The 27,774-nt window shown below is 42.7% G+C and overlaps 4 protein-coding genes across 5 annotated transcripts; 2 read left to right on the top strand and 2 right to left on the bottom strand.

Annotated features, from left to right (window-relative positions):
• The first annotated feature begins 995 nt into the window (after nt 1-995).
• Nucleotides 996-3,628, top strand: cdkn1a (cyclin dependent kinase inhibitor 1A). Its single transcript, XM_080026756.1, has 3 exons — nt 996-1,036; nt 1,438-1,870; nt 1,975-3,628. The coding sequence occupies exons 1-3, from the start codon at nt 1,034-1,036 to the stop codon at nt 2,028-2,030; spliced, it is 492 nt and encodes a 163-aa protein (XP_079882882.1). The 5' UTR covers nt 996-1,033; the 3' UTR covers nt 2,031-3,628.
• tmcc2 (transmembrane and coiled-coil domain family 2) lies at nt 3,193-10,827 on the top strand (the record flags this gene model as incomplete). Its single annotated transcript, XM_080026565.1, has 5 exons — nt 3,193-3,219; nt 6,977-7,444; nt 7,864-8,480; nt 9,999-10,134; nt 10,528-10,827. 5 exons carry the CDS (start codon nt 3,193-3,195, stop codon nt 10,825-10,827), a joined length of 1,548 nt encoding a protein of 515 aa, XP_079882691.1.
• A 2,849-nt stretch (nt 10,828-13,676) lies between these two features.
• usp49 (ubiquitin specific peptidase 49) lies at nt 13,677-23,329 on the bottom strand. Its single transcript, XM_080025768.1, has 7 exons — nt 23,050-23,329; nt 21,264-21,386; nt 19,613-21,072; nt 18,041-18,248; nt 16,405-16,513; nt 16,030-16,235; nt 13,677-15,935 (listed from the first exon to the last, which is right to left on the bottom strand). The coding sequence occupies exons 3-7, from the start codon at nt 21,005-21,007 to the stop codon at nt 15,832-15,834; spliced, it is 2,022 nt and encodes a 673-aa protein (XP_079881894.1). The 5' UTR covers nt 21,008-21,072; nt 21,264-21,386; nt 23,050-23,329; the 3' UTR covers nt 13,677-15,831.
• Nucleotides 23,330-23,676: 347 nt separating this feature from the next.
• On the bottom strand, nt 23,677-27,765 carry med20 (mediator complex subunit 20). 2 transcript variants are annotated; one of them, XM_080025613.1, is made up of 5 exons: nt 27,760-27,765; nt 26,127-26,152; nt 25,676-25,821; nt 24,848-25,101; nt 23,677-24,586 (listed from the first exon to the last, which is right to left on the bottom strand). In XM_080025613.1, exons 2-5 carry the CDS (start codon nt 26,138-26,140, stop codon nt 24,365-24,367), a joined length of 636 nt encoding a protein of 211 aa, XP_079881739.1. In that variant the 5' UTR covers nt 26,141-26,152; nt 27,760-27,765; the 3' UTR covers nt 23,677-24,364. The 2 variants fall into 2 exon arrangements, with proteins under 2 accessions (XP_079881739.1, XP_079881738.1); XM_080025612.1 differs by lacking the exon at nt 27,760-27,765 and having other exon boundaries at nt 26,127-27,348.
• Nucleotides 27,766-27,774: the final 9 nt, after the last annotated feature.

Below are 27,774 nucleotides of genomic sequence, written 5' to 3'. Positions count from 1 at the left end.
AACAGATTTAGGAGGTCCAAATACATGCATGTCAAATGCAGTGTAAAAAAATACCAGGATGTCATAATACATCCAATTACATTTTGCAGTAGGCCTATGTAAACCTGAATGAAGTAGGCCTATGTACAGTAAAAAGTAGGCCATGTGATTTGGAATGCAGGGATTGTAGCATTGTAGCCTATGAGTGGTGACGTGACAGACCAGAAATGTTGACTGGTTGACACGAGTTCCAGACTCACGTGGAGCCTGCCCTTGTAGTAAACTTGGCAGGCTCTTAGCTGTTGTTGCCTCCATGATTATAAGTTGCGTCTCCTCTCCTCCACTATGAGCCGGTGTTTCCGCCGCTTACCCATGACTCGCTCTCCCGCCACAATCTTGAATATAACCCTGCCCTGCCTGCCCACACAGGGCGGGGGGAGGGAAAAATCAGCTCATAGGCTAGTGGGCTCTGTTAGAAGTTCTGACAATTTTTTTGAAAGATTTATTAGGATTTGTTACATTTCCTTTGACTCAGTATGATAGAATTCCCCCAAATTAAGTTCCCCATGGCATATTCTGTTTTTGATTGTATGAAGTGTGTTGAACATTTTCTACTAGACTACTGGATTTATAATGCATTAAATCCTGTAATAAGCAATAACCCCAAAGTGACATGCGAAAAATCTGCAATTTATTATGCGTAAATCATCTACATCTTTTGAAAACACATAACAAGTCCATAGGCCTATCTCAAATTAATGGAACTTTTAATTTAATAAGGCCTAGTAGTCCAATTCTTGCATGTTCAGGTTTGAAAGATTGAGGTCGGTCTCAGAACACCACCAAGTGGTGGCTCGGTGTGTCTGCAGCCTCTGCTGAGGACTTGCCCTCACATGTCAGATTTAGATTATGTCCGGGCATGTACCAGTAATTCACAGAGGAGGGCCCAAGTGAGTCACTTGCTGGTCTGACTTTCTTATAAAGAGATCCTCAGTATCAGTAGTCTGAGATGCTCTGGGACTTTCATTGAGGAAACATTTAACAGATTAAAATCATGGTAAGCCGGATTTCTGCCCTTTTAAACTGTTTTTTATATCTTTTTGAACTTGGGATGTGTTCTTTTTAGTTTTTAGTTTTGTTTTTAGCATGGATTTGAATGAATTTGTGCCAATGTTATAGTATCAAATTGGTGTTAATCCTTCTTATTCACTTTCGAATATCAATGGATCTTTTATCCATACAAGAGCAGCAGTTAATCAGTTTGGATAATTGATTCAGTATTAATAATGTATCTATCTTGAATATTTCCAGATCCAAGCTGAGAATGATAGCACTCCTCTCTAACTAAGAGAGGAGGGCTGTCACCATGACTGTCTCAGCCGATCACTGATGATGTCCAGCACAGTAGCAGCTTTTTCCTCAATAACCGCTAGTTTTCTTGTCTCTTGTCTACTGCAGTGTGGAGCGATGTCTACTAACAAGCGTATCCTGATCTCGGCGGGGAAGGGCCCCGCTCGGCGAAACTTGTTTGGCCCGGTGGACCACGAGCAGCTGAAGGTGGAGTACCAGGCGGCCCTGAGGCAAGACCAGGAGGAGGCATCTGCTCGCTGGGGCTTCGACTTCATGTCGGACAAGCCTGTGGAGAGCAGCCGGTTCCAGTGGGAGGGCATCCCTGTCGCCAAGGTGCCGCTGCTCTACAGATCCTGCACGCTTGGTGTGGGACAGCCGGAAGGCCAGAGGGCGGCAGCAGTCAAGCCCAAGGGAAGACGTGGGTTGGGCTCGAAAGACAAGGAGAGCATCTGGAGTTCGCCAGAGAAACGCAAAGCCCTCCATACGGGAAATCTGGAAAAAACGGCCACTAGAAGAGAGAGCACGGGGCCCAACATTACAGGTACAGACGTAGATATTAGCAATGTGTGAATGAATAAAGCTGTGATGTCATGAGGATTTATCACATGCTTAACTTCTGGTTTCTTTATCCTTATCCCCCTCCAGATTTCTATCAAATTAAAAGAAGAGCAGTTTGGACGACGCACAAATCCGACGAGTGATTCTTTTCCAGGCGGAAGGTTACAGCGAAAGTGCCAATATTACAAATTAGCCTCACAGAAAAACAATGCTACACTCAGGAATGCTTTGGTCTACAAGGACTCTGCACACTGAATCACTGGGGAGGTCTTGTACCAAATGAATCATTGAGACAACAGAAGGGACCTTGGCTACACATGATGACTTTACGGTTAATTAGGTTGCTATTTTTCACTCTGAGCGGGTGGGGTTGGTGTGTTTTCCCCTAGTGGTTAAGAAGGGGTTGGGGACATTTGAGCAGAGAAGATTAACAGTAATCTCTCAAATCAGTGGATTTATACTCATTTGGATCATGGGGAGGCCAAAGTGTTGAGTGACATTTCCGACTACATTCCACAGGGCAGCAACCTCTGTCAGCTTTATAGAGAAACTTTGTACATACTCATTGCTGTAAACTCTTCAAATAGATGCCATGAAGGTTTAAATCACTCTGCCTCATAAGTAATTTAAGGAGTGGCTGTTAAAATGATTGAAAATGGCTCCTTTGTTCAAATCCACTATTGTTTTTCTACAGTGTTCTCTTGTTAATGTGTATTATGAGAGCTATCTTTTTACAAAGCGTATTATACTTTATATGCAGATGTACAATCGTGTTGGAAAATTCTTGAAGACTTGTGATATCCTGAAAATGATGATGCTTTGCTTTGATTTTTAATGACAGAAGTACCATCATGTCCTCTTCCATCCCTTCTTCCATCTGCTGTATGTCGATTTGTGGACTTTTTATTTAATTTTTTTAAGTCGATCCCCACAAGCGCCCTGCCAAGATTCCAACAGGTGCACAGCACCAGGTATTGTAGCTTGTCAGTGTGTAGCAAACACTTTAACACTATTATTTAGATGTATTGAGATGTATATATCATAGATGTATCTATAGAGTTTAACACAGCACTGTTAAGAAGCATAATTATTTTAAAAAAATGCTTTTGCAGATATTATGATATGACCAGGTATCAAGTGCCTTTGCAGCAATTGTTTCAGTATTTGAAGCTCCATTAAAGACAATCAGAAGCAAATGCAATATTTGCTAAGCTTAAGCTACAGTATAAAGGGCTTTATTTGTTTAGAAGATACATAGTATCTGCCTCAGGACAAACAGTAGGTTTGTTCATTACACTTAATTCCATGTCTGCATTGGCGGATCTTGCTGCTGTAGGTTATCTGAATGGGTGTCAGACGAGTTCCCTGTACTAATCCTTACAAACGGACGACTTAGAAAATGTTCCTTAATAACACAGCATTGGCCTCAACATGAATGCACTTCTGTTTGTAGATGCTAGTTCTACATGTTGTCTTATATGCTAAAAGCTACAAATGAAAAAATATGTATTCTTATTTATTGTGAGATACTATGCCTCATGTTAATATACTTATGTTTACTTATTGAGAATTCCAATAACATTTTCAAATGCAATTTTCTTATGAATGTTTTATTAATTGTAAGGTGTGTGTGATGTTGCCAGGGGTCAACTGGTCCTCATGTCTGCCATTTCATAGGAACATTTATATTTGTATAGTAGTGCACATTTGATTCACAAGACAGACTCAATGTGCTTCACAATGAACAACAGAAAATATCAAAGGATTAAAAGAACATTATATACATACACAAGTATACAGAAATAAACTGTATATATTAAAATGTTGTCCGAGTTACTAGACTCCAAAAGTATGAGGAAAAAAACACTTGTCTCTCTTTTTCTCCACCTAAACTTATGAAAACATGTGTTTCAAAACCACAATCAGATGTATCTCCCTTTAAGATGTCAAAGGACCAACTAATTTAGCACACACCCATATACCCCAGGGCCAATCAGAGCAGACTGTTTTTTTTGGAAGGCGGGGCTTAAAGAGACAGACTCTAAAATTGAGCATTTCAGACAGAGGCTGTAAAGAGGAGATTCAGCAATATCACTGTGAGAAATACAAAGGGTGTTTTGGATGATAGACCTTTTAAACAGTTTTAAGTAGAAACCCAAATTACAATCTTGAACCTGAAAAGAGTGTTATATGTGACCTTTAAGGCCACTTTTAAACAGATTTTCTCTTGTATTTCTACACTATTGATTTGCTACTGTTCAGTCAAATGTCTGAATAAAAATATATATGATTTTTTCTAGACACTCAAAGAAGATGCTTGTTTGATCACTAATTTTTGTTGGGTATATCTCTGCACAAAGACACAAACAGGCCAGCAGCAGAGTTTTAAGTTTGCTGAATAGGACTCCTGGGAGCTCAAACCGTGAGGAAGGTAAACTAAAGAGACTCACAGTTCAGACAGACTCTGTGTGCTTTGGCACCACATCAGCACACACTGGGGGTATGTGTTTGTATAGTGGATGGGTGTGTGTGTGTGTGTGGGGGGGGGGGGGCACACCCAGGCCCTGTTCCCCCCCCCCCCCCTTTCCCCTGGCCGCAGCAGCAGAGCACAGAGGCACCTGCACGCTTGCGCTAAGCACTTTCCCATCAGCCCCCCGCCCCCACCCATTCCCCTTCCATCATCTGTCCCTCGGCTCCCACATCCATTATAGGCCAGGATAGCTAGCATTTGCATTTAGACTGAGAGCGAGAGAAAGAGAGGGAGAGGTAGCCTAGGAGAGAAACGGGTGGAGGAGGAGGGAGCATATGACACAAAGGAGAGAGAGAGAGAGAGAGAGAGAGAGAGAGAGAGAGAGAGAGAGAGAGGGATCAGAGCGTTGGAGAGAGGGAGTGGGAGGCTGCAGATATCGATGGCATTAACAATGGAGCATTAGGATCCGGATCCGGTGAGGGTGATAGTCAGCCATACAACGGCTGAGGGTTAAGATATTTGAGGTGGGGGCCGGGGCTCCTCCTCGGTGAGCGCAGGGGGGAGGAGGAGGAGGTGGTGGTGGAGGAGGATGGGCCTCGAACGCAGACTTGCGATGGCACTGCAAAAATTGGATTAAAGCAGTATGGTAACGTTTTTCCTGATTTAATTTTCTCGTTGTGCAGCTTGTGTCTCATCCTCGTGTGTATGTGTGTGTCCGTCTCAACGCTCTCGTTGAAGTCCACAGGCCGCTCATGTCACAGTGCGTCCCCCCTATAAACCACCTAACACCTCCATCACCCCTGTTCTCCTATATTTTGTGTGTGTGTGTGTGCGCGCGCGCGTTTGTGTGTGTGAGTGAGAGAGGGGGGGGGGGGTGTATCATGCCATAGACATCTGTCGTCTCCATCCTCATCGCAGCCTTGCCTCTCTCTTCCGACCTCCACGAGCTCCTTAAAAAAAGCAATGCGCACCGTTAAATGTGAGCGTTGCTGCTCCCTCTGTTGTTTTATGTGTTTCCTATATTGCCCTTTGCCGCTGGAAACCGTGTCGCCTTCTGGTATGAACCATGCATTGCTTAGCTTTCTGCACATCTCACTTTTCTCAGGCTAGATTAGGAAACGATTAACAAAACAGGCACTGCATTCTCCTGTTGTTGTTTTTTACTCTCCATTACAAAATAACTTATTGTTGGAGATAAGAAAAAGAAAGAAACAAAAATAAATAGCTGCTTAGCTTTGCTCTGGCCGATTAATATTAGCCCATTGTGCTCATTTCACAGTCACGCAAAAATTTAAATGCACATAAATCCTCGTACTGTCCCGCCTGGAGAAACGATAGCAGCGCGTGAGCTGTTTGGTGTAGTAGGCCTAATGTGTTTGTGCCTGAGCTCGTGTTAGCGGGGTCTGATTACACTGTTTGGACGTCGCACAGAGGGGCCGGTTACAAGCCCACCATCTGCTGAGCTACACATAGGCTTAATATATATTTAAATATATATAATATATAAATAGCGTTATAGATACAACCAGGGAAGCCTGTAATGCATCAGTGAGGTGGAATGATGCAGAACAACACACATAGGCCCAACAAAATGAACACACGTGAACCACCAGCAACGTTATCATAGCTTGCACTGCACATGGCCTTACATGCACCACGCAGTTCTTATTCCTTATAGCCTACATACCTAGCCTATATGTAATTAGTTTACAGTGAAGATTGAGTGTATCAAGCAGCAGAGCAAGCAGCAGTGTAATTATCATCTAATTAATGCATGGTGGCCTTTCTGTATCCTCCCTGATTCCTCTCCAACAAATCAATTAGGGCATTGCGAGCAGGGTTGGGAGGAAACTAACCTCAGGTCATCTCAGTTGCCAAAGTAGGCCTAGAATACGTTATTTGCAGATAATTAGGTAGGCTATGTCTTTTATTTAAAGAGTATTTAATTCCCTTATATATTCAAAGAAGCTTCCCCCCCCCCCAAAACAACTCTGTAATTTGGTTATAATTATAGAGACAAAAGTGTTTAGTTTTGTCAACATATCTGTTGATTTCCAAATGCATTTACTTGAAAGGAAGAAAAAAAAACTGTCCCATTGAAAACCAAGTAAACAAATGTGCATTGGTCTTTTTTTAATTAGAAAATGTATAGACAAATATCGCATGTCAGCATTTTAAGCCAAACCTGCAGTGCCTTAGTAAAAGACTCCAAGGGTTACACTGACACAGATCACATTAGAAGTGTTTCTATTAACACTTTGCCTCCAGTATTTTCTTCACAATTAGTTCCAAATTACAGAGCTATTCCCATGACGCTTTGAGGGAATTTTTAACATATTAAAGGTGTGTAAATTAAAGTGTTAGGCTATCGCTAATAATAGTGCATATTGCTAACTAATCTTGATAATTCAAAGCTATAGAGTGTAGCTTCTATTGGGGGGGGGGAGTGACTACACAATGTAAACTTCCTTTGTACTTTTACTTGAGTAGATTTCAATACATGTGATATCTTCTCATCAAGTGAAGTCATATTAATAGTAGGCTACATCATCCGTTAGTTGTTCATCATCATGATCCACTCTGGTGACCTTCCCCCCTGTCTCCTCTCATGCCCTTCAGCTGGACAAGAGCGAGGTGGCAACTCTAGGTGTACCCCCCACCACCAGCCATGGAGGCTCTGACAGTAACATCAGTGTGGATGGAGCGGTGGCGGCGGTGGCAGCATCAGCATCAGCATCTGCATCAGCATCGGCGTCAGCATCAGCATCATCATCAGGGGCGTCGGCGGGGGTCACGGCCGGGGTCGTGGCTGAGTGTTCTGGGGCGGGCGAGCCTCAGCGGACGCGTGTCGCTCTGGAGCACCTGCAGCAGAAGGTCCTGAAGGTCACCGAGCAGATCCGCGTGGAGCAGGAGGCGCGCGACGACAACGTGGCAGAGTACCTGAAACTGGCCCACAACGCAGACAAGCAGCAGGCGTCCAGGATCAAGCAGGTGTTCGAGAAGAAGAACCAGAAGTCGGCGCAGACCATCGCACACTTGCACAAGAAGCTAGAGCACTATCACAAGAAGCTAAAGGAGATTGAACAGGTAGGCCAGGGAGTGGATTGAGTGAGTGAGTGAGTGAGTGAGTGAGTGAGTGAGTGAGTGAGTGAGTGAGTGAGTGAGTGAGTGAGTGAGTGAGTGAGTGAGTGAGTGAGTGAGTGAGTGAGTGTGTGTGTGTGTGTGTGTGTGTGTGTGTGTGTGTGTGCGTGCGCGTGTGCGTGCGTGCAATTCATTGCAAGTGTTCAACTATCTTTGTGTCCAATTATAGACGGATGATTCTCATCTTCTAACTCTTATTTAAACCAATGCATTACCCTGTGTCTCACACTTATTCTCTACAACCGGCTGTTCCTCAGCTATATCTTCCTGCAGTTCTCTCCCTGGAACCAAAATCACATCTCTCTCCTCTACCTTTTGAGATCTTCCACTTTATCTGCCTCTTCATTTCTCTTCCCTGTGTACAGAATGGACCGGCCCGGCAGCCCAAGGATGTGCTGCGGGACATGCAGCAGGGATTAAAGGACGTCAGGGCCAATGTTCGTGCTGGGATAAGTGGTTTTGGAGGTGGGGTAGTCGAAGGAGTCAAAGGTGGAGTTAATGCACTCACTCACAAAGCCTCTGCCTCCAAGCCCAGAGAGTTTGCCAGTCTCATCAAGAACAAGTTTGGCAGCGCCGATAACATTGCTCACCTCAAGGACTCCCTAGAGGACGGAGTCGGGGGCCACTCTGACCACGCCCCCACACCTCGCGCCCTGAGTGGAAGCGCAACTCTGGTCTCCAGCCCAAAGTACGGCAGCGACGATGAGTGCTCCAGCGCCTCGTCAGCCTCCGGAGCAGGCAGTAACTCCGGTGGGGCAGGGGGAGGGGGGGGACTGCTAGGGCCAACCATGGGGAGTCCCAGACTGGACGGCCACCACCACCACCACCATCACATGCACAGCTCTTGGGACACTCTACTGGAGGGCCTGCAGGAGATCAAAGCTGGCCAGGCACACATGGAAGACGCAATCGAGGACATGAAGGGCCAGCTGCAGAGTGACTACTCGTACATGACACAGTGCCTGCAAGAAGAGAGATACAGGTAGACTTACAGACAATACAAACAACCATTAGCCCTAATGAACTGTGTACTCAGTACCATATTCACAATGCACTTCACTCGAAGAACAAGCTGAGCAATCATTCGTTTGTTTCGTCAAGGAAATCCCCATGGAAAGACCAAAATCCTGTTCGTGGCTTTAGCCCTTAGATAATTTGTTCCCACTAAAGATGCACGTTTTTTGAAACACATGACATTCTTACATATTAAAGAAAGACAATATATATTCTTTAAAAAGCTGGGCACTGTAGTCTTTGTCAATTGATACTCAAACAGTTGTGAATTTGTCAGGGACTATTTTAAGCCATGGATGAATACACCTTGGTAAGCTAGCAAGTACTTGCTTCAGAGCCTGTGTCTATTGTAATGTGAAAACATGTCAGCCAGTGCAACAGGGGGGCTCATGTGTTTTTAGTATTTTAAGGAAAAACAATCAAGGTATTTGGACCGGGCCGGCGGTAGCCAGGGGCAAGAGTGGGCGTTTCCCACCCAAAGGTGCGCCCTGCCCACCCAATCAAAAGTGAAGATTTTTTTTCTTTTTTTCAGCCAATATGTGTTTAATATACCAGGACCATTCCTAGCTTCTGATTGGGTGGGCACGGTGACAGCCCGCCTCCAAATTCACCCATCACTTACTTTTCTGTGGGCACTTGTCAATTATGTCCACAGAGCGGAGGGACAGAGCTCCTGAAAGTTACTGTCCTCGCGCCCTGCCCCTCAGCAAGCATTCTCCCAAAGCCTTCTATTTAATCGGCTCAGGCTGCCTAGGGTAAATATCGGTGTTCAGGTTGATGCAAGGTGCGATTTAAAAAATATATATATTAAAAAACGTTTTTATTCATTACATTTGGAAACTAAACATGCAAAAATTAAATCTCCCACACAGCAACAATCAAAGTCGATTAATGTGTTCAACGGGTTTTCTTTTTTCTTTTTACACACATTAGATTTTTTTTTGCTTTGCAATTTTATTAGCCTTATTTTGTATGGAAAAGCAGAAGTGGGTTTTCAAGTCAGAGATACAGTGTTATTTCATCATGTTCTGAGGTGTCTTTTTGAAGGTGTTTTGCAAATTATTCTGTATATTTTATTTATTTGTTATTTTCAAAGAAAATTTAAGAATTAGATATTTAGCTTTTCACAAAAGGTGGCATATGGTTGTTATACTGATGTGGAAAGCTTCTGGTTGAAGTGCTATCATGGTAAACATACAGCATTGATGTGTGTGTCTAACCTTACATTACAGTAAATGTGCCAAAAAGCTGGCACAGAGATCTTGCAAGGGCAACAAAAATTTGGCCCACGCGCTGCGCGCTAGCATCATCGGGATCTCTGCCCACCTATTGTTTCTATTAGCCCACCCTAATATAACTGGCTACAACCGGCCCTGATTTGGCCCCCGAGAGATAAACTATATCCAGCTGTTAAATACACAACTTTACCTTTGAGAAATTCCATTAATTTGAGAAATCATGTGTGGCTTTTGTACTCTATATTCAGGTACGAGCGACTCGAAGAACAGCTGAATGACTTGACAGAGCTGCACCAGAATGAAATGACCAACCTTAAACAGGAACTCGCCAGCATGGAGGAAAAAGTCGCCTACCAGTCCTATGAGCGTGCAAGAGACATTCAGGTAAAAGTCAAGTCTTTTTCTATAATATTAAATAGTCATGGCAAACATCTTTAATTGTTATTAATAAAGAGGCTACTGGTTGGGTCAGCTTGGATTGACAGAGATCAGACTACCAAACAACTTACTCTTGGTGATTGGACCCTGATTGGGCCGCTGTTGTAGGTCTACATGACATCACACTGATCTAACTGAGACCCGCCCACTTCAAACCAGGGAGAATAAAATAGAAAATAAAAACACAGAGATCTCTTGTGAAATAACCAAAACTGTTTAAACTTTTCCTAGAAATAGTGTGATCGTGTAGGACACCCCGCCACTCTTAGTAAAAAGCAGATTTGGAAAATATGTTTATAGAGCCTTTAATGAAAGTCTTATGTGGATTTGTGCATACAGGAAGCAGTGGAGTCGTGCCTGACCCGCGTCACCAAGCTGGAGCTGCAACAGCAACAGCAGCAGGTGGTCCAGCTGGAGGGAGTGGAGAACGCCAATGCTCGGGCTCTGCTGGGAAAACTCATCAACGTCATCCTGGGGCTTATGGCCGTGCTGCTGGTCTTCGTCTCCACCTTGGCCAACTTCATCACCCCGCTGATGAAGACCCGAGCTCGGGTGGGCGCCACCATCATGCTGGCTGTCATGCTGTTTGTCCTGTGGAAGCATTGGGACTATGTGGAGCCGTGGCTGCTGTCAGGTTGAGCCCCATTACCTGGGAGACACTCCAAAGGGGGGACCAGAGGAGAGAATCTGGTTCACAGGTACTGGTAATTAGTAAGGGGCCTCAGAACGTGCTCCCTTCAAATGTGAAGGTTGAGCATCTTAGCACAAAACATGGTACTTTTAGTCAAGGAGTGGACAAGATCAGACCAACAGAGAGTGTTGAGAGGCGTTTACAGCGGGGGAAAAAGGACAGAATTTCTCTACTTGCCGAGCAACAAAAGACATTTCATCTTGCCCAAAATCTATTGGTGTTGATGACTAATCATCGATTGAATTGCTGCCACCAAAAACTGAGTCTTTGGATCGTCTTTTTCTAATAATTTATGATACATGAATTACAAAGACTAGAGCAACCTATAATGGCTTTAAAAAGCCAATCATGTTCACTGTAACCTTCATGTTGAAGCTATAGTATATTTGAGAGTAAAAGTTTTTTTTTCCATGAATGTTTTGTGCTCAAGCATGTCCTCATATTTGCACAGAGATGCATCTAGCTGGCATGAGTTTGCATTTCATTAATTACAAAATCAATCTTCTATAACTGTCTGCCATTTTGTTGTCAGTAATACAGTGCAGATATGTTGTATCTCAACTCAGTGTCATTCCTGGTTTATTTCACATCCTGTTCTGGTGTTGAAGCAGTGCTTTTAGATGCATTTCTGTCTTTCTTGAATGAAGTGTTTTAAGAAAAAAAACACCAATGATATCAGTGACAAATTCACCTTAATAATTCAATCATGTCCAAATCTTTTCTGTCCATAAATGCTATTTCATAACCATTATTGTAGAACTGCTAGTATCCACAGTGTCAAATTAACTGACATGTCAAATTGTATCGGAGTTTATATCCAGTTTGCAAAAAAATAGTTATTGCTGTTTTATTAAAAACTGTAAGAAATAAATTATTTCATATTTTAGGCTGACCTTGAATATATCCTCATCTTCCATCTGCAGAAACTGAGCTTTTTGATTGAAATGTTGACATCTTGCATCACATAAGATATAAAGTACTAATACCACTTTCCAATAAGATATCTTTATGGTGGGGTTTATAAGTTGTAATGTATGGCTTTATTTTTTACTAGTATGTGGAATATGGTAAAAGCAAAACTAACGGTATATAAATCTATTATAAACCTTTAATAAAAGCAACTTTTAGGTTGCCAGTACGTGAAAAAATCCTCTGACTGAATGGACCTTACAGCCACTTGCCTCTTGAAAAAGGGCTTCAGAAGATCTGGACCAAAATCCATTTAATAAACAGCTTATTAAGCATTCATAGATAGATAATCAACATCCATAAGTGCATTTTGACATAAAAGGATAAACACCAGTAAAAGTAATTTTTCACATTCTGTCAAATGTGTTATTGTTGCTTCAAGAAGCATTAAAGAAACATAAATGTATCACTAACAAAGCCATGGAGAGAACTTATAAACCATTTCTAAAGGGCTTCTCATTTGATAGTGGCAGCAAATTTGTAATAATAGTTTAAAAAGCTGAAATTATCTGCACGTTCACTTAATACTACAAAGAAATGACTGCTAATGAATAAAATAACTAATATGTTAAAGGTGCACAATGTAACTTTGGGTGTGACGGGGAATTTCTATACTCATAACTGAATAATCGCACTTTCCTCAGGAAAATTGGATCCCTGGAACAGTTTGAAGTTAGAAAGCAACATGAAAAGTTATTGTTTCACTGTTCACTGTGGGCCCAGTTTTCTTTACAAACATATTCCAGTCTTAAGTTTGGTTTCAGCATCCTCAAAATAATTTTGTTTTGATTTATGATAGAATTATTCAATATTAAGAATGTCATGGAGAGAAAATATGTTTTGTAAACTAACTTCAGGATCTGCAGATGTAAACCAATCCCGCTCCCCTGGAACTGCATAGTGCACATTTAAGTAAGTAATTGCATCAACATGAAAGTGCATGACACAGCAGTCTTTACAGTGTGATCAACATCTCAGTACAATGAATCAGATTGTATTGCCAATGATAAAAAAAAAAATGAGTGAAAAAGTTATGAAACTACAAGTGCTTTTATTGGAAAATGCTCCTTAAGCTATTATGGTAAGCTATTGTAAGAGAAACACAGAAAAGTCACAATGTCAGTGACTTGATGTAATATTTACCTTTCATTTGCCAACATTACTATCCTGCTGGTCATACCAGATGAAGTACTGGTGTAGCAGCAAAACCCTTGCATGCATTGAAATGAGCAGCAGTGCATGTTGTTATGAATTTCCACTTTTTATTTGTTAAAGGAAGAAGCTGTTACTTATTCTCTTAAAAACTACAGTCTCACTTTAAAGACAATAGCAGTCTTACATTAGTCATCAACAATAGTGTAATAAAAATTTAAAAACAATACATTGTGGTTTTGATACTTTTCAAATGTTTTTTTTAAAATGAAAGACTTAAATTTATAAGATGGTAAATAACTCATCACAGCACAGTGAAACACATGGGATACGAGACCGCACTGCTAAGAAAATAAATAATCTTCAGAGATTATTCACATTTAATGCCCCACTCATCAGCGGCATCTTTGTCTGGATCAGATTACATTTATTCTAGGTTGCAAATCTTTAAGAAAGCATTATTAGAGAAGCAGAGTTAATGGATGGTCTAGGGTCAGCTGTGCATCAATCTGTTTATACCGTGGTGCATTTCGGTACACTGAACACATACTGTATATACTTTTTCTTCCTATGAATACAGATGATGCAGGCGTGATGGCAAAGTGAGTGAAGCTAGACACATACAACATTTTCATGACTTGACAATTTAAAAAAAAACAACAAACTGTTTCAAATTTGCTCTGTCTTTTTAATGATTACTATCAGGCAAAACCCATATGACCATTACATTTATGACAGGTATTCTTACAGTACAAGACAGAACTCAAGGGGGTCAGAGACTGTGGCATGACCACAAGCTGACCGCTAAAAAGTAAGACATTCATCGTCATAAGATTGTTTCAACTTTAACATAGAGTTCACAAATGTATTTTGGGTTTGACTCGTATCAAACGCCAGTTTTTTTTCTCAATTACCGAGCAAATTCTAAAGACCTTGATAGAAACAGCAGAGTAGAAAAGAAAACATTGTAAAACAAGCAGAAGAATTCCTGATTTTATCTTAATTTCCTGTCAAGATGCAAGATGTACAATATATTGCTTTCAGGTGCTTGAATCATAATGGGTACTCCCCCCCCCCCCCCCAAAAAAAAAAAAAACACATTCTTCAGTATCGCAGCTCACTTGTTTGTTCATCTCCTGCAGTTACAAAACGCAGGCGCAGTGTCTCCGACGCGGGCTCAGACTACCCTAACCACTACACCACAGGGGGAGCTGCCAGTTAAAGAAGATTCAGGCGCTAAAAGAACAACAATCACAAAGATAGGACCAACGATATTAGCCCCTCCTCAAAAGTGCAGCTTTCCCATCACTCATCATCAATCAAGTGTCTGAAACTAATTTTTTGCCCCCTTCTTTTTTGTGAGAAGTGAAACGCAGAATGACTACAAAATAAACTTAAAGCAAACCATATTCTGTCCTGCCTGTTCTGCTGAGAGCACAGGCAGGACAAAGTATCAAGTCAAGAGCAGTACATTTGAGGAGAGGACATGATGAACTACAAATTACAGAGGGATGAGTATTAAAAAGTTTCCAGGACTGACATTTTCACAAGAAATAAAAAAGCTGAACAGGAGGCAACACAAAGTCTGGACTTCAGTCTTTTCTATCCCTTGATCCACCGCCTTCAAGTGTAACTATAAAATGATGTTGAAAGATCTACCTCTTATAATATTCAGTAGTCTGGAAATCCAGACCCACATCTATAACGATGAGCAATAGACCTTCCCCACTCAAGGGGTGGCACCAACGCATGCATTTCAAATACCACTGCACGCAATTGGATAGCACTACGACCAATCAGAGCAATGAACAAGGTGACGTATTGAGCCCTGTCTGTTTAGCGGGGCTAACCGGTAAATTAAACTTGTGGTCGATCGGCAAAACCAAAAATTCATCTTTCTTGCTAATGAAAGATTTGAGCACCGTCTTCAAAATCGTTAAGGGTCGAGGCCAAAGCCGTCTCAAACAACTTATCGTATCCATCTTTGTTGTTTACTATCACCACTTCGGCGGCGCATGCGTAGCACTGTCATCATCCGGTTATGGCCGTCCTAGAGCCCCATACACAGGGCTCTGGCCCCGCCCAGATATCGGATAGTACGATTTGATCGGTAGCTTAGAATTTTCCGACATCGTTAATGAGCTCCAATGGTTTGTGCCCAGACCAGTAAGCTGAGCAATTTTATATTTGCCAGCGGCAGGTCTGGATTTCCATGCTAAATATTCAGTGCACTGGCATCAAATGTTCAGATATATATAAAATACACATGAACAACATTTTTGTGATAAAATGCTCCAAAATCCGGAGTCTGTGTTGCCTTTGAAAGTAAAATGCTGTCTCAGGAGAGGCACCTGGTCGGTTCCAGACCCAACAGAGCCTGATTGTTTAAAAAAGAAATAAAAAGGACACACAGCTCGTGTACAGCAGGACAGTCAGACCTGCTCCCACAGTCTTTAGGCCATTAACCCATAATGCTGGTCCCGCAGGCTAAGAAACCTATGGCCTCATTTATGAAAAAGGTCTCGAAAAAGGAAAGTTACAAACCAAATATAAATCAAAAGATGTCCACCAATCCAAATTCAACAATTACTTTCCTTGGCAAAATTACATTATCTATAGCACTGTCATCGTCTTTATCTAACATGGATTATTATGCTGCTCAAATGTCTGCCCTGATCCCATGATTTTTTCTGCCCTACTGCCTCATTGCTATCCTCTTTTAGTACATAATGTTAAAGTGATGGAATGATCTGGGAAAAGATCAGAGAACAGTTTCATAAATGTAGCCTTTAAGTTTGCAGCGTACATGTCGACATCACAGCGAGAGGTCCCTAGGCAGACCTCTGGGTATAGAAGAGAATATAGGCCTGAGTGTTGCACACTTCCTCCACGCTGCAGACCTTCATGTCAGAGTCATTACAGTGGACCCAGAAACCTGTGGAGACATGGGCGGAACCAGAAGGTTACAAATGCAGCATAACAACAGGGGCTTATAGGTTGATCTGAATGAAGTCCAGCCTCTTTCTCACCTCCTTCTGTGTTGTAGCAGTATGCGGTGTAGTGCCCTGAACCGAAGCCTTTACCGTGATGCATAACTACAGCAGACAGATCGTAGGTGTAGCCTCCTCTGTGGACAGAGTGACCTGAGCCCGTGCAGCAGTAGGGTTTGATGTTCAGAACTTGGTCAAAGGCCACATGGACGCCGATTTTCTCCCTATGGTTCCGCCCCGACCATCTGCCATACAACAGGGACTAGTTAGCAAAGGATTTACAAGCGCCTCCGTAAACAAACAGTCGTGTACAAAAGCACTCTGATTTCAGCGACAAAACAACTAGTCTAGATAGAAATCTTACGTCATTTCATTAGAACTAAACATGGTAATCAGCATTGCAGTGACACTTGCCTGAAGCGTTTGAGGTGCAGCCGTAGAACCTGAGGTAAACGGTAGATCAGAAGCTGCTTTCGCGCCTCTGACAAAACTAAGGGTTTGTGGGAGGTTTTCCGTCTTCTTTCTGTCAAACCATGAACCAACAGGAAGGCACGTTATTCCACAAATTAATTCATATGAATGCTTTTGTTGCGCCGTTTGTTAAAGAGCAGAGGGAAAGCACTCTCTAAAAAGCAGAGATTTTGTGAGGCTTTCATAAAAGGCTACCAGCCTAGTTTTTCGAGTCCCTGCCTCGTCCTGTGAGTGACCGAGCAGGGAGTGAGGACAATGGCTCCGGGGTGCAGTGAGGAGTATAGGCCCACTGCTAGAGGCAGTGCCTCTAAGGCAGGGGTGTCCAAACTTTTTTCACTGAGGGCCACATACAGAAAAATCTACGAAGGGCCGGGCCACTTTGCAAAAATAACACATTTATCAGGACATGTAGCTGCTCTGATGTTTAGTTTCATAGTGTCTTCGTAAATTGTAATCCTTCTTCACGGTAACACTTTCCTTGCACATTAAACAGACATTTCCCCTCTTGCTTAGATGCCAATGATACATCCAGTGTTTTCTGCCTTTGCATCCAATATCCAGCAGGGTGAAAATAGTATCCAGCCGAGGTCTCGACCCTCCTAGGGGGATCCTGGGGTATGCCCCCCCGGGAGATTTTTTTTACGTTTTTAAAGTGAAATGCATGAATCTGGTGCACTTTGAGAGGGAAATTAAGTTTTAAGTATTAATTTTGTATGAAAAAAAAATGGAGACACTGTGTCAGATGAATTAGAAGCTATTGGAGAAGGACATAGATTTTCCATAATAATATTAATTTAAAATAAAATATTATGCAGGGTCCTCTGGGATGGGCTCTTTTTCTTTTATGGGACATATTTCTCTGTAATATAATGAGTGCATTTAAATTATTTAAAAATTAAAAGCGCCATATTACATTATATTTTTAAAATGTGCCACAGGCCAATCAATCAGTGTTTGACACCCCTGCACTAGTGGCTTAACTAAGAAATGCAAAAAAAAAAAAAATTTTTTTTTTTTTTTTTTTTTTTTTTTTAAAAGGGCCATATTACATTATATTCTTAAAATCGGCCGCGGGCCAATAAAAAGCGGGCCGCGGGCCGCAGTTGGCCCGCGGGCCGTAGTTTGGACACCCCTGCTCTAAGGCAAGACTGGATGAACTGCTTAAAATGTGGAGTGCTCATTAAGATTTTTTTTTTTGATAACTGAATTTGTAATGACAGCGTCAAGACAATTTCAATAAAAATCACAATAAAATTCTATTCTACATATTTATTTAACCATATCTTTTTAGAAAATTTGAATGAATGTCAATCAAACTACATTTCTGCAGACACTAATGTCAAATATGTGGTACACAGCAATGATTTATTATTTTCTGAAGTTGGTATATGTAGAGCTTTAAAGAAGAGATCTTTTGAGCTGATTTTAAAATCAAATGCGTTTAGAGTAAGTTAAATTGTGCACAGGTATCTTTAATTAATTTGGATCCATCGAACTCGGGCTGTACTGGCTAAACCTTGACAGATATTGCCAAACTTGCTGACTTTTTATTGCGTCGTATATTAAACGTTGTACTGACTGTTGCAGTGGTTGCAGGCATAGATGCTGCCTTCGAGGGCCTCCATCTCCGTAAACTTGGACAGCATCTCAGTGAGGGTGCAGCTGCGCTGGTAAGCTGTCGAGCCTGAGCCTTTGTCTATGCTGTGGTAACGCTCCGGAAACTCCAAAGACAAATCCCAGAACGGCTCCACTGTGTTAGACTTGTGCTTACAGGACAGACACGTCACCTGAAAAATAACAGTGAGGGAGGGGAAGAAAAAACAGATGAAGACTCTGGTAGAAGGTAATTGTGATATTTGTTGTTGAATGTTAAACTTAGAAATGGAGTGGATCTCTTATCACAAAAATCAGATGCCACTTTATGCGAGATAGAAAATATTTACTGCAGTTGATTACTGGTGTAGGGGTGGAGAAATAATAAATGTTTAGCAAACCATGCATTTTAATAGCCTGGTCCTACTAAACCATCGTACTTAATTTCATTTGTACAGAAGGTCTGGAACTGCTCAATTGACAAACGTTCCCTCACTTGGAGGCGGGTGTCTGTTGAAGTTTAAAATGATTGGATCTGCCCAGTGCCACTCTGGATCTGCCAACCAATCGCATAGTGTTTGGTCGTGACATATGTCATGCGCCGGGACCGGCCGGGAACCAACAAAACTCAGCAAAGCTTGTTCTTGCTCCGGCTTCAATTGATCAATATTCGTCAGAGTTGCCACAACAGACTAAATAGCTTCTCTCGTATCCTTATCAATTGTCTTCCAGGTCTTCCTCTGACTACAACTGGCGCACAACCTCAACGTCATCGTTCTCAGCCACTCCCTCTGTTCACTGATTGGACTGGCAGAAATCTGGTTTAGCAGGAACGCATGAATACACTGCAGCCCCAGACTGACTACTGAAGTGAAATGAAAATTGAGCGGAAGTAGGTAGGTGGGCGGTGCCAGGCTAGTATTTTAACACAGTGTTTGGAAATCCTGCTGCCATATGTTCATCTGAAAGATTCAGCATGCGGAAAGCTTTTATTTTATTTTAGTTTAGTTTTACTCGGATTATGTAATATTTTTTGGTCTACAATCACATCTTTTATAAGGAGGAGTCTTCAACGTGTGTTCTTTTCAAATTACTTGGCCCAACTCTTTTACTGTTGCGAGTGTTATGAACACAGATTTAGGCTTCTCGGTGTAAATTGGGACAGCAAGAGAAGCCACAATGGGCCGGTTAAAAAGATCAAATAAGGCCACCAGGTCTCATTAAAATAAAAATCTTTGGGCAGTCATGGTGTAGTACTAGTGGTTAGAGCGTCCCTCCCTCCTCGCAACAAACCCAGTTCGAGTCCGACCTGTGGTCGTACTCTGCATGTCATTCTCCTCTATGCCCCATTTCATCCCTGTCTCTCTGCACTGTCAATAAAGCCTTAAAAATGCAAAAAACTAAATAAAAATCTTGACCACAAGGACTCATTATGCTAATGTTTTGTGACATGCATGCTGTATGTTAAACATTGAAAATTGGGATCTTTTGGGCCTTAGGTAATTTTGCCCAATAATACATTCAAATCTGCACATATCTGCTCCTATGACGGTCTCACCTGGCTGAGTAGCTGCCCGTGAAAGATGGTGTTCAGAACCTTTAGCACTTGCTTGGATAGCTTCCTCTTTGTGATGGGGATTACTATCCTGCGTTTGGACCCCTCTGTGTCCAGCTCCTGCTGCACCTTGTCCAGCAGCTCACACAAGAACTCCTGGGCGTCCTGCTGGTCGTAGCCACGGAAAGCCGGGATGAGGTTCCACACAGAGTGCAGCATGGCGAAAGGAGACACTAAAGTCCAGCGGCCCGACCACATGACCCTGAAAAGTGTGTGCAGCTCATGGCAAAGAGACATCTTCTGGCGGGTGGAGCAGCGCTGCGGCTCCTTGGGCTGGACCAACTCTGCAGCCTGTGAGGAGGGCGGTGCACTCTCTTTTTGGCCCACGGGCAAATTAAAACTGCCCGCCTTCCCCATGCGTCCAAGAGGGCATCCTGACAGCGCTGCGTTACCACCACTGACTACGCCTCCTGTCACACCCTTCATCTCCTGGGACTGATTGGTCTTGGCCAGCAGCTCCTCAGTCTCACACGGCTCCAAAGTGAGAAAACACTCCCTGAATTTCTGCAGGTGGCTCAGCACTTGCAATATTGAGTTCATGTAGCACGTGTTCCCCAAGTTGCGCAGACCAGTGACACCTGGAGCAAGTCTCCGGCGGGTGACCGCATGTGTGGAGTAGTATCTCCTCAGTTTCGCCGCTCTGCCATTCTGAGGACCCTTACGGGAAAGGGCTAGAAGGGAAGGCTTTTTGGGAGGAGGAGGAGGAGGTAGACGTTCTGGAGGGTCGCGAAATTTGCGAGGAATGAGTGTGATGGTTGAACGTGGCGCCTGAGTAAGAAGCCTAGCACTCTTTCTGGGAGGGACGGTGCCCAGCTCTTCCATGAGTCTCCTTTTCACCTCTTTCTTCTGTCTCCTAGCTTCCTCTAGTTTCTCTTCACGCTCATCCTGCAGCTCCTGGTGTTTGCTGATCCACATCTGAAGCATCTTTCCGAGCAGCGCTTTCCTCCTGTGCCGCAGGGCCAGCTGCATGGCGGGCTGCAGCACACCTTCCCCTCCAGTGGAGGAGCGTAGCGAGCGTCTGCCCGGGCTTCGAACAGTAGAGAGCGCCCCTCTGAGGAGTTTGAGGTCTCCCTCTGCGTTATCATTGAGTACATAGTCTCCACAGGCAAAACAGAAGACATCCAGCTCACGCACCTCCATAGCCAGTGGGTGGTGGGACTCCTGAAAGTGTTTGAGCGAGTGTTCCTCCATGAAACGTCCACAGGCCACGTGGGAGCACTTGAGGCAGGCCCACACTGAGTCTGTGGTGCTGCAGTCGACACAGTGCCATTTTTGTGGATTGAGGATAGAATGGTCTTGGCCCAGGCGAAGTCGTCCCACGTGCTTACAACGATCCATCTCTCCAGGTACACATGTGGCCTCAGCGATAGGACACCCGTCCTGTAACCAAGCTGCAACTCATTCTGAGGATAGATTTACATGGAGAAAATAAAGTGAAGACAAGGATTTGACCATGCAGTCCAGTGAAAGGACTGATAAACAAATGTTAGTCTAGTTATGGTGCACACACTCTCACCCAATGTGCATTAATCAAAAGAGTGAGCAAACACACACTTAACTGTAAAAAAAGGTGTAGATTTGAATGTATACTTACTGTAAAAGTGGTTTGCTTGTTCAGGTTTAGGACTAAACATCACAACTTTTGCTGGAAAGTCAACAGCAATGTCCGGCTTGATCGTCCATGTCCACCGTCACAACCCGCACCAACAGGAAAGTTCTGAGAAAGACGGATGAAATCAAATAAACGCATCAAGACTCTCTGGTTAATCACACAAAAAAGGTGATTAACAAACTCTTTTCTAATCAAATAAGGAAGAAGACGCCAAAATTAGGAAATCAATAACTACTAAATAACAATTTACAAACAAAAGAATAAGGAATTGGCTGAGAAGACTGATTGCTACGAAACTACATCCACTTAAAATCACTTTAAAAATGGAATCCACTAATGTGGGATCATATTATATACTTTCTAAGAGTGGAAATAAATATGCATTGTTTAACATTTACGACATCTATAAAATTGAGATAATTGTTTTAGTGAATCTCCATTTACTATTCACATAGAAATGTGGGTGGATCTATTGAAGATAGTATTAGATCCTTAAAACTGAATGTGACTGTAAAACTTCTAAATCAAATAGGGTGTCACAATTTGTGATTTTTCTTTTGACTTAAGTTATGCAAAATAGGAAAAAGTGTTTAAGATCCACTTGATGAATGCCAGACTTGGAACAGATGGTTTCATATACAGTAAATCCGTGTCTGCTGTTGTGCGCTTAGGTTTAGTTTGTTTTATTCTAGGTGTTTCCATGACTTCACAGAGAGCCTGGGCCTGGATGGTACAATAATAGACTGTAGGGTACAATATTAAAATTGTGGACCTGCAGCAACACCCATTATATAGGATGCTCATTTCCATAGAGACAACATGTAAAAGTTATTAAACAGGCGTACCTGCAAGCAGAAATTATGACAAGGAGAGTAGCTGTGTCCATTTCAATGGTGTGATTATTCAGTAGAATTGTATGTGCTACGTTAACGCCAGTCTTCTGTCTTATTTTTGTTATGTCTCTTTGTGCAAATCAGCAGCTAGTTTTCAAGCTCAAAAATGCGATAAAAACCACCATTTGCAAGTCGGTGCAACTTGTTTCTAGTCAGCTGCATAGTTATACCCATTACCCAATCGCGAAGGGTTATGTGGTGCAATTGACCGTTGTGCATGGAAATCCCTATTAACGCATGTGACGCTATATTTCCACCAATCTTTTATTACATTGTAATTGCATCTGTGCGTGTTGTAAAGCCTGCCGTCTTATTCAGACTGGCTGGCTCTTCATCATGCCATGCTAAGCTACCCCTCCATCACCATGTTCAGCCAGAACAAAGAGCAGTGGGAGAGCCACTCTCCAGGAACATCCAACAACTTTGTTTGGTCTGAAGCAACCCAGCCACCATAAGTTAGCTACCGCCGCTAACCGCTAGCTGCGGCAGCTCTGCACGGATTAGCGTTACCTAGCCGCCTGCCACCTTACCTAACAATGTACTTTGTTGAACACAAATGTCTGAACATGGGCACAAAGTAGCTAACATTTATTGTATTAGCTTGCCACAGTAGCAAGCGTTGGCTGCATGGCTAACGCATCGGCTGAGGACAAACCAAGTTAACCCAATGGCTGTTGTTGGTCGCTAACGTTCATTAAACTGTTAACACTGAGCGGCTTAGCTCGCTAGCGGGCTGCGCCGTTAACCGTTCACTAACTCCCCGGTGACTTTCATCACAGGAGGCCGGTTACGGAGATCACATAAACGGCGGGCCTTATCTGTGTCCGTTACTGTATTTGTCACATCTGATATTGAGAAAAGCTGGGTAACGTTACCATCGCCGACATCCATCCATCCGGTAACACTCAGCGCTGCTTGTTGTCCTCATCACAGATTGAACAACCCAACTCTCTATCCGAGCCCAGACCCCGCTGTTCTCATTGGACTGGGACTGAGCGGCAGCCGGGCTCTCATTGGCGGAGTGGCTGAACAACAGGCAGCAGGATGGACCGTCCGTCCACCCACCCACCGAGGCCACATGGAACAATAACCGAGGCGAGATTGAGAGCCGGGCCGTGAGGACGACTGCCCTCCCCAGAGCATCTGGGCCGTGTCCCCGAAAGCCCCTCGTTCGACATGTGTCAGCCGGTTTTGGTGTAAATCTGATCAAATGCATGTGATGGCAGGATTGACGTGTGGCGTTTAAAGTAGGCTACACTTTTAGCTGAATCTGGTGTGGAGGCTGTCATGCGGACAGGACAGGACCTGTTCCAAAATCCAGACCTTTTATCACTCAGATGATTGTGGTTCAGGTTAACACAGGTAGAAACAAGTAACAAGTATTAGGAGAATCCAGCATACGGCTGCTGTCTGAAAACCCATGCACTGGGTATGGAAATAACTTTCCAACGATGTATTTTGTTAGTTTTTGAACAGATTAATTTCAGATTTACAACATGGAACAGCTTTTATTTTGTTGAAAATGTCTCTATAACATTTAGACTGATTTTTGTATTACTTATAAAATCCCCATGCAAGTCCTATTGTTCAGCTTTCTTTAATTTATTAAACCCTCTTACTCTAACAAATAAACTAGACATTTAATAAACTGTAAACATAATCAAATGTTCAAATGAAGGCCATCAAAAGCATTAGCACTCATACACTCCAGTCCAGCCCCTTTCTGAGTTATATTATATCAGCAGATAAGTGTTATTGATGCATTAAAATTAAAACAGCATTAGAAATCCTTATGCAATTTTTTTTAATATCCTGTTTAAAATTAACTACACATAAGACAACACCCACTTAAAGGGGATCTAATGAGTTAAACCAGGAGCAAAACTGTCAGTTATGTGAAAATGATAGCTAATGCAGCAACATCTCCGGAGGGTTACAACCCCACCAAGAAGAGATGTGAAGTAAAGATGGTCAGAAACAGAGAGATTCTGGCTACTGTCTCCACGTAGTCTCATTATTAGAAAAGGCTTTCATCAAAAAGGGAAGGTATAATGCTGTGTTGAGGCTTCAGAAATGGACAGAAAACCCTCAAGCTTTCAAAAATGCTTGGATAGCACGCCGATCCACTGGACCAGAATTAGAGTCAAATGCAGATATACAAAAATAGACCTCTCCATTGCCACCGACAGCTCAACGCACGTTACTTCCCGGAATCTGAAGTTTGCGAAGTTTGTTGAACAACTCCAGGTACTGAGTCATGGTGTCAACTGAGTCTGCCGGTGCGAAGAGTCCTTCAGGCTTGGCAGCGAACACGGATGGCAGTTCGGGGACACTGGAGCCAAGAAAGGATTGCATGAACTCCTTTATCAGATTCCAGCAGTCCCCTGGAACCACACAGGGACAGTACTCTACCTGAGGAAAGACACCAAGATTGAATGCATTCACATGAGGGAAATGTAATGTTACTGCTTTCACACACACACACACACACACACACACACACACACACACACACACACACACACACACACACACACACACACACACACACACACACACACACACACACACACACACACACACACACACACACACACACACACACACACACACACACACACACACACACACACACACACACACACACACACAGGTATTCACTGAACTACTTACCTCTACTGATATCCCTCTGGCACTGGAGCTCATAGTCACTGTACCGACTTTTATCAAGAAGTCACAGTAGCGGTATCTTGAACCACGACATTCCACCTTGTGCCCTTTGGCATTTTGGAAGTGACTCTTTAGCTTTACCATGAGAACGTCAAAGTTTGCGTCAGCTGTCAGGCAGGGTCCGCCTTCGAAAAGACCCATACAGCTCAGGGGGGTTTCAGAGTTGTGCATCATGTATAAGAGTTTGGAGGGCTGACCTGTAACAGACAGGCAGGACTGACTGTCAGAGAAAGTTCATTTGATCAAGTTCTGTGCTTATGTACGATTATGAAGTACTTTAGCCCTTTGAGAAACGTTTACTTTAATACCATACAATTTGTGTATTGTAAGACTGTAATTTCATTTTAAAATAACAATAATTTTCTAAGGAGAAAATAACTGAAAGATGTGAGACTTTTATCGGACAGGGAGGGTCTAATGAATGTCGCTATGTTGCTTAACTGGAAGAACACAGAAAAGTTCAACATGATTTGATCAGTTTGATAAAACATATTCAACAATAATCTAACCCTACCGTGACAATATAACTGAAAAAGCATGCACACAATCAAAACTTCACAACGAAACATGAGTAAAAGATTGTTTTAAAAAATCCAGTTAAAACCCCCCTTCCAAAACAAACCTTAAGAAAAACACACAAATCCAAAACAGACATTACCACCGCCCTGTGTAGTCACCCTTTGTAACACATTGTTGTAATACAGCTATCAATACATAAATATAAATAAACAAGTATGTACCCATAAACAACAAAAGTGCATCTAATATTACCGCTGACATTCCCTGTAGCATGGTATGTCTCACAGTCTACACAGAAGCTGCCCTGCTTCACAGCTCCCAGCTGCTCCAGCTTCTTGTGCAGGGTGTCCACTGTCTGCTGAACACTCTTCCCCTCTGTCACAGGCACCTGGCACACACTACAGGGACAAACGGCATGGCATCGTGTTAGAAAACAAGAAGCTCGGCTTGGGGCATGACACACTTATAGGTCCATGCATGTAAAAATGCATCAGGGCTGCTCGCAGTTTTGCATAGCATCGTTTGAATGAAATTGAACGTTGCAGCGCTGCCAAAAGACACGAAACATGCGCGATAATTGAGGCGAGATGCTGGACATGAAGATATATGGAAATTAAGAAATGGTGATATCCAAACCTAGTTAAATATATATATATATATATAGTATCATATATGTAGTTACAATTTAAACTAATCATCTTACCAAGTGACCCCCATTGATGTATTGCCCATGGACCTATAAAGAAATGGACAGCGGACTGAAAACCGTTGGAACGTTGAAGCCATTCATTCCTCTGAAAGCTGCTCATTGGCGCAGGGCAACCATACAGGAAGTATTCCTTCCGCGGTACACGGTGCCAACACGCCCCTAAAGCGTGACGCGCAGTGCACGTTTCACTGACGTTCTTGGATGAAGAAAGCAGTGTAACAGTCTAATATGTCCATGCCGTAAACTAAGCTGAAGCTAAGCGGAGACGAGCACAGTTGTATTGTTTATCTACCATGGAAGTATACATTACATATCCCCGATGATTCTCTGTATGTAATCTTAAAATAACATCCCGTTGTTGTTAAGTAATATAGTGATTCACAAGTTCTAAACGAAGACTCCTCCTGCCATCAGGGCAGCACTATTAGCTAATGTAAGCTAAACCAGCTAGTGGGTTAGCGCTGTTTTCGTAGCGTGTGCTGTTAGGTAGTGAGCAAAGTTCTTAGTGCTCTATTGAAATAAAGCAAACAAATGTTCAAATGCCAAAGTGAGCTTTTTAAAGTTTAATTATAAGACCGAATGTGTGGTTGTCAAAGCAATTGCCTAATCAGAATGGGAACAGCAACGAAGTTGGAGTAGCCTATACCAACATAATTAATTACAATACACAACATTGTTAACTGTCATACGTAACAAGCAACTGCAAATTAAAAACCAACGTAACTGAAATGGTTATATTACACTAACAATGTTATAAAAATTACGTAGGACTCCCATAATCATTCAATTAATCAATACATCCGTGCCTGTTACAGGCATTTGATGTGTTTTGGTGTTTTCCACACCATGGGTAGCGCAAATGGCATAGTACCCTTAGAGATTATTAGAGCTCATCAGCACAGCTGGAGGTGATAGTGAGGCTGCCGCTGGATGAGCAACTAGTTTTTGTACATGATCCCGTAATGCACCCATCCTTTGCCTATGGATCTTTTGAATAAATGGATCAATATATGGTGAATCGCAATGATCGCAAGCAGAGGAACGTGAGAGTTGAGCTCACGCGACTAACAGCTGAACCAGTCTACAAATCCCTCGGCGAGTAATGTTAAAAAGTCACATGCCTAAAATCATCAACGTCCTTCATGTTAAGTAAAAGGAAAAACCTCAGACACGAGAAGTTAATGGAGCCTCGCACTGAAAGAGTCATGGACCTATAAAGAAACACTGAGCCCTCTCGGAGGCCGGAGCAGAAAACCGAAACATTTGTTTCACTACGACTCTATTCAGCTGGCCACGGCTGCCCACCCCTCCTCCTCCCGCGAAAACAAACTGAAAGACGTTGAAAGCCGTTGGGCTAATAAAACGCTTGAGGTGGCGTTTTTAGATGAGAAAACTTCAGTTTTATTAGTACATGGTCTAAAGATAAGTATGAGCCTATGATTGATATCCAGAAAAAATTTGCGGAGACACAATCTTGTTCGCCGTTGTATTGGGGTGGACGGGAAAATCTGCCTCTGGGCTCCATGGAAAATAAGCTCCCCATTCACAGCATGCAGTACTAATGGGTTGGCCACTAGTCCATGCTGGTTGCTCGGAGAAGGCAGCATCCTGGGGGCCTGGTATTGCCTCTTGTTTTCCTGGC

This window comes from Ammodytes marinus, assembly GCF_949987685.1.
Source record: "Ammodytes marinus genome assembly, chromosome: 4".
NCBI classification, from domain to species: Eukaryota; Metazoa; Chordata; class Actinopteri; order Uranoscopiformes; family Ammodytidae; genus Ammodytes; species Ammodytes marinus.
This window is presented reverse-complemented; position numbering and strand designations above follow the sequence as displayed.

Bases quoted from the DNA above. Each gene is read 5' to 3' on its own strand.
- cdkn1a (XM_080026756.1), top strand. The intron at 1,871-1,974 runs GTACAGACGTAG...ATCCCCCTCCAG, and splicing joins CACGGGGCCCAACATTACAG to ATTTCTATCAAATTAAAAGA.
- usp49 (XM_080025768.1), bottom strand. From the start codon at position 21,007: ATGGATCGTTGTAAGCACGTGGGACGACTTCGCCTGGGCCAAGACCAT. The intron at 16,514-18,040 runs GTCAGTACAACG...ATGGTTTGACAG, and splicing joins TGCCTGCAACCACTGCAACA to AAAGAAGACGGAAAACCTCC. The intron at 16,236-16,404 runs GCAAGTGTCACT...GTTGTATGGCAG, and splicing joins CTGCACCTCAAACGCTTCAG to ATGGTCGGGGCGGAACCATA.
- med20 (XM_080025612.1), bottom strand. From the start codon at position 26,209: ATGGCTTCAACGTTCCAACGGTTTTCAGTCCGCTGTCCATTTCTTTAT. The intron at 25,822-26,126 runs GTAAGATGATTA...TTGTCCCTGTAG, and splicing joins ACATCAATGGGGGTCACTTG to TGTGTGCCAGGTGCCTGTGA. The intron at 24,587-24,847 runs GTAAGTAGTTCA...GTCTTTCCTCAG, and splicing joins CCAGAGGGATATCAGTAGAG to GTAGAGTACTGTCCCTGTGT.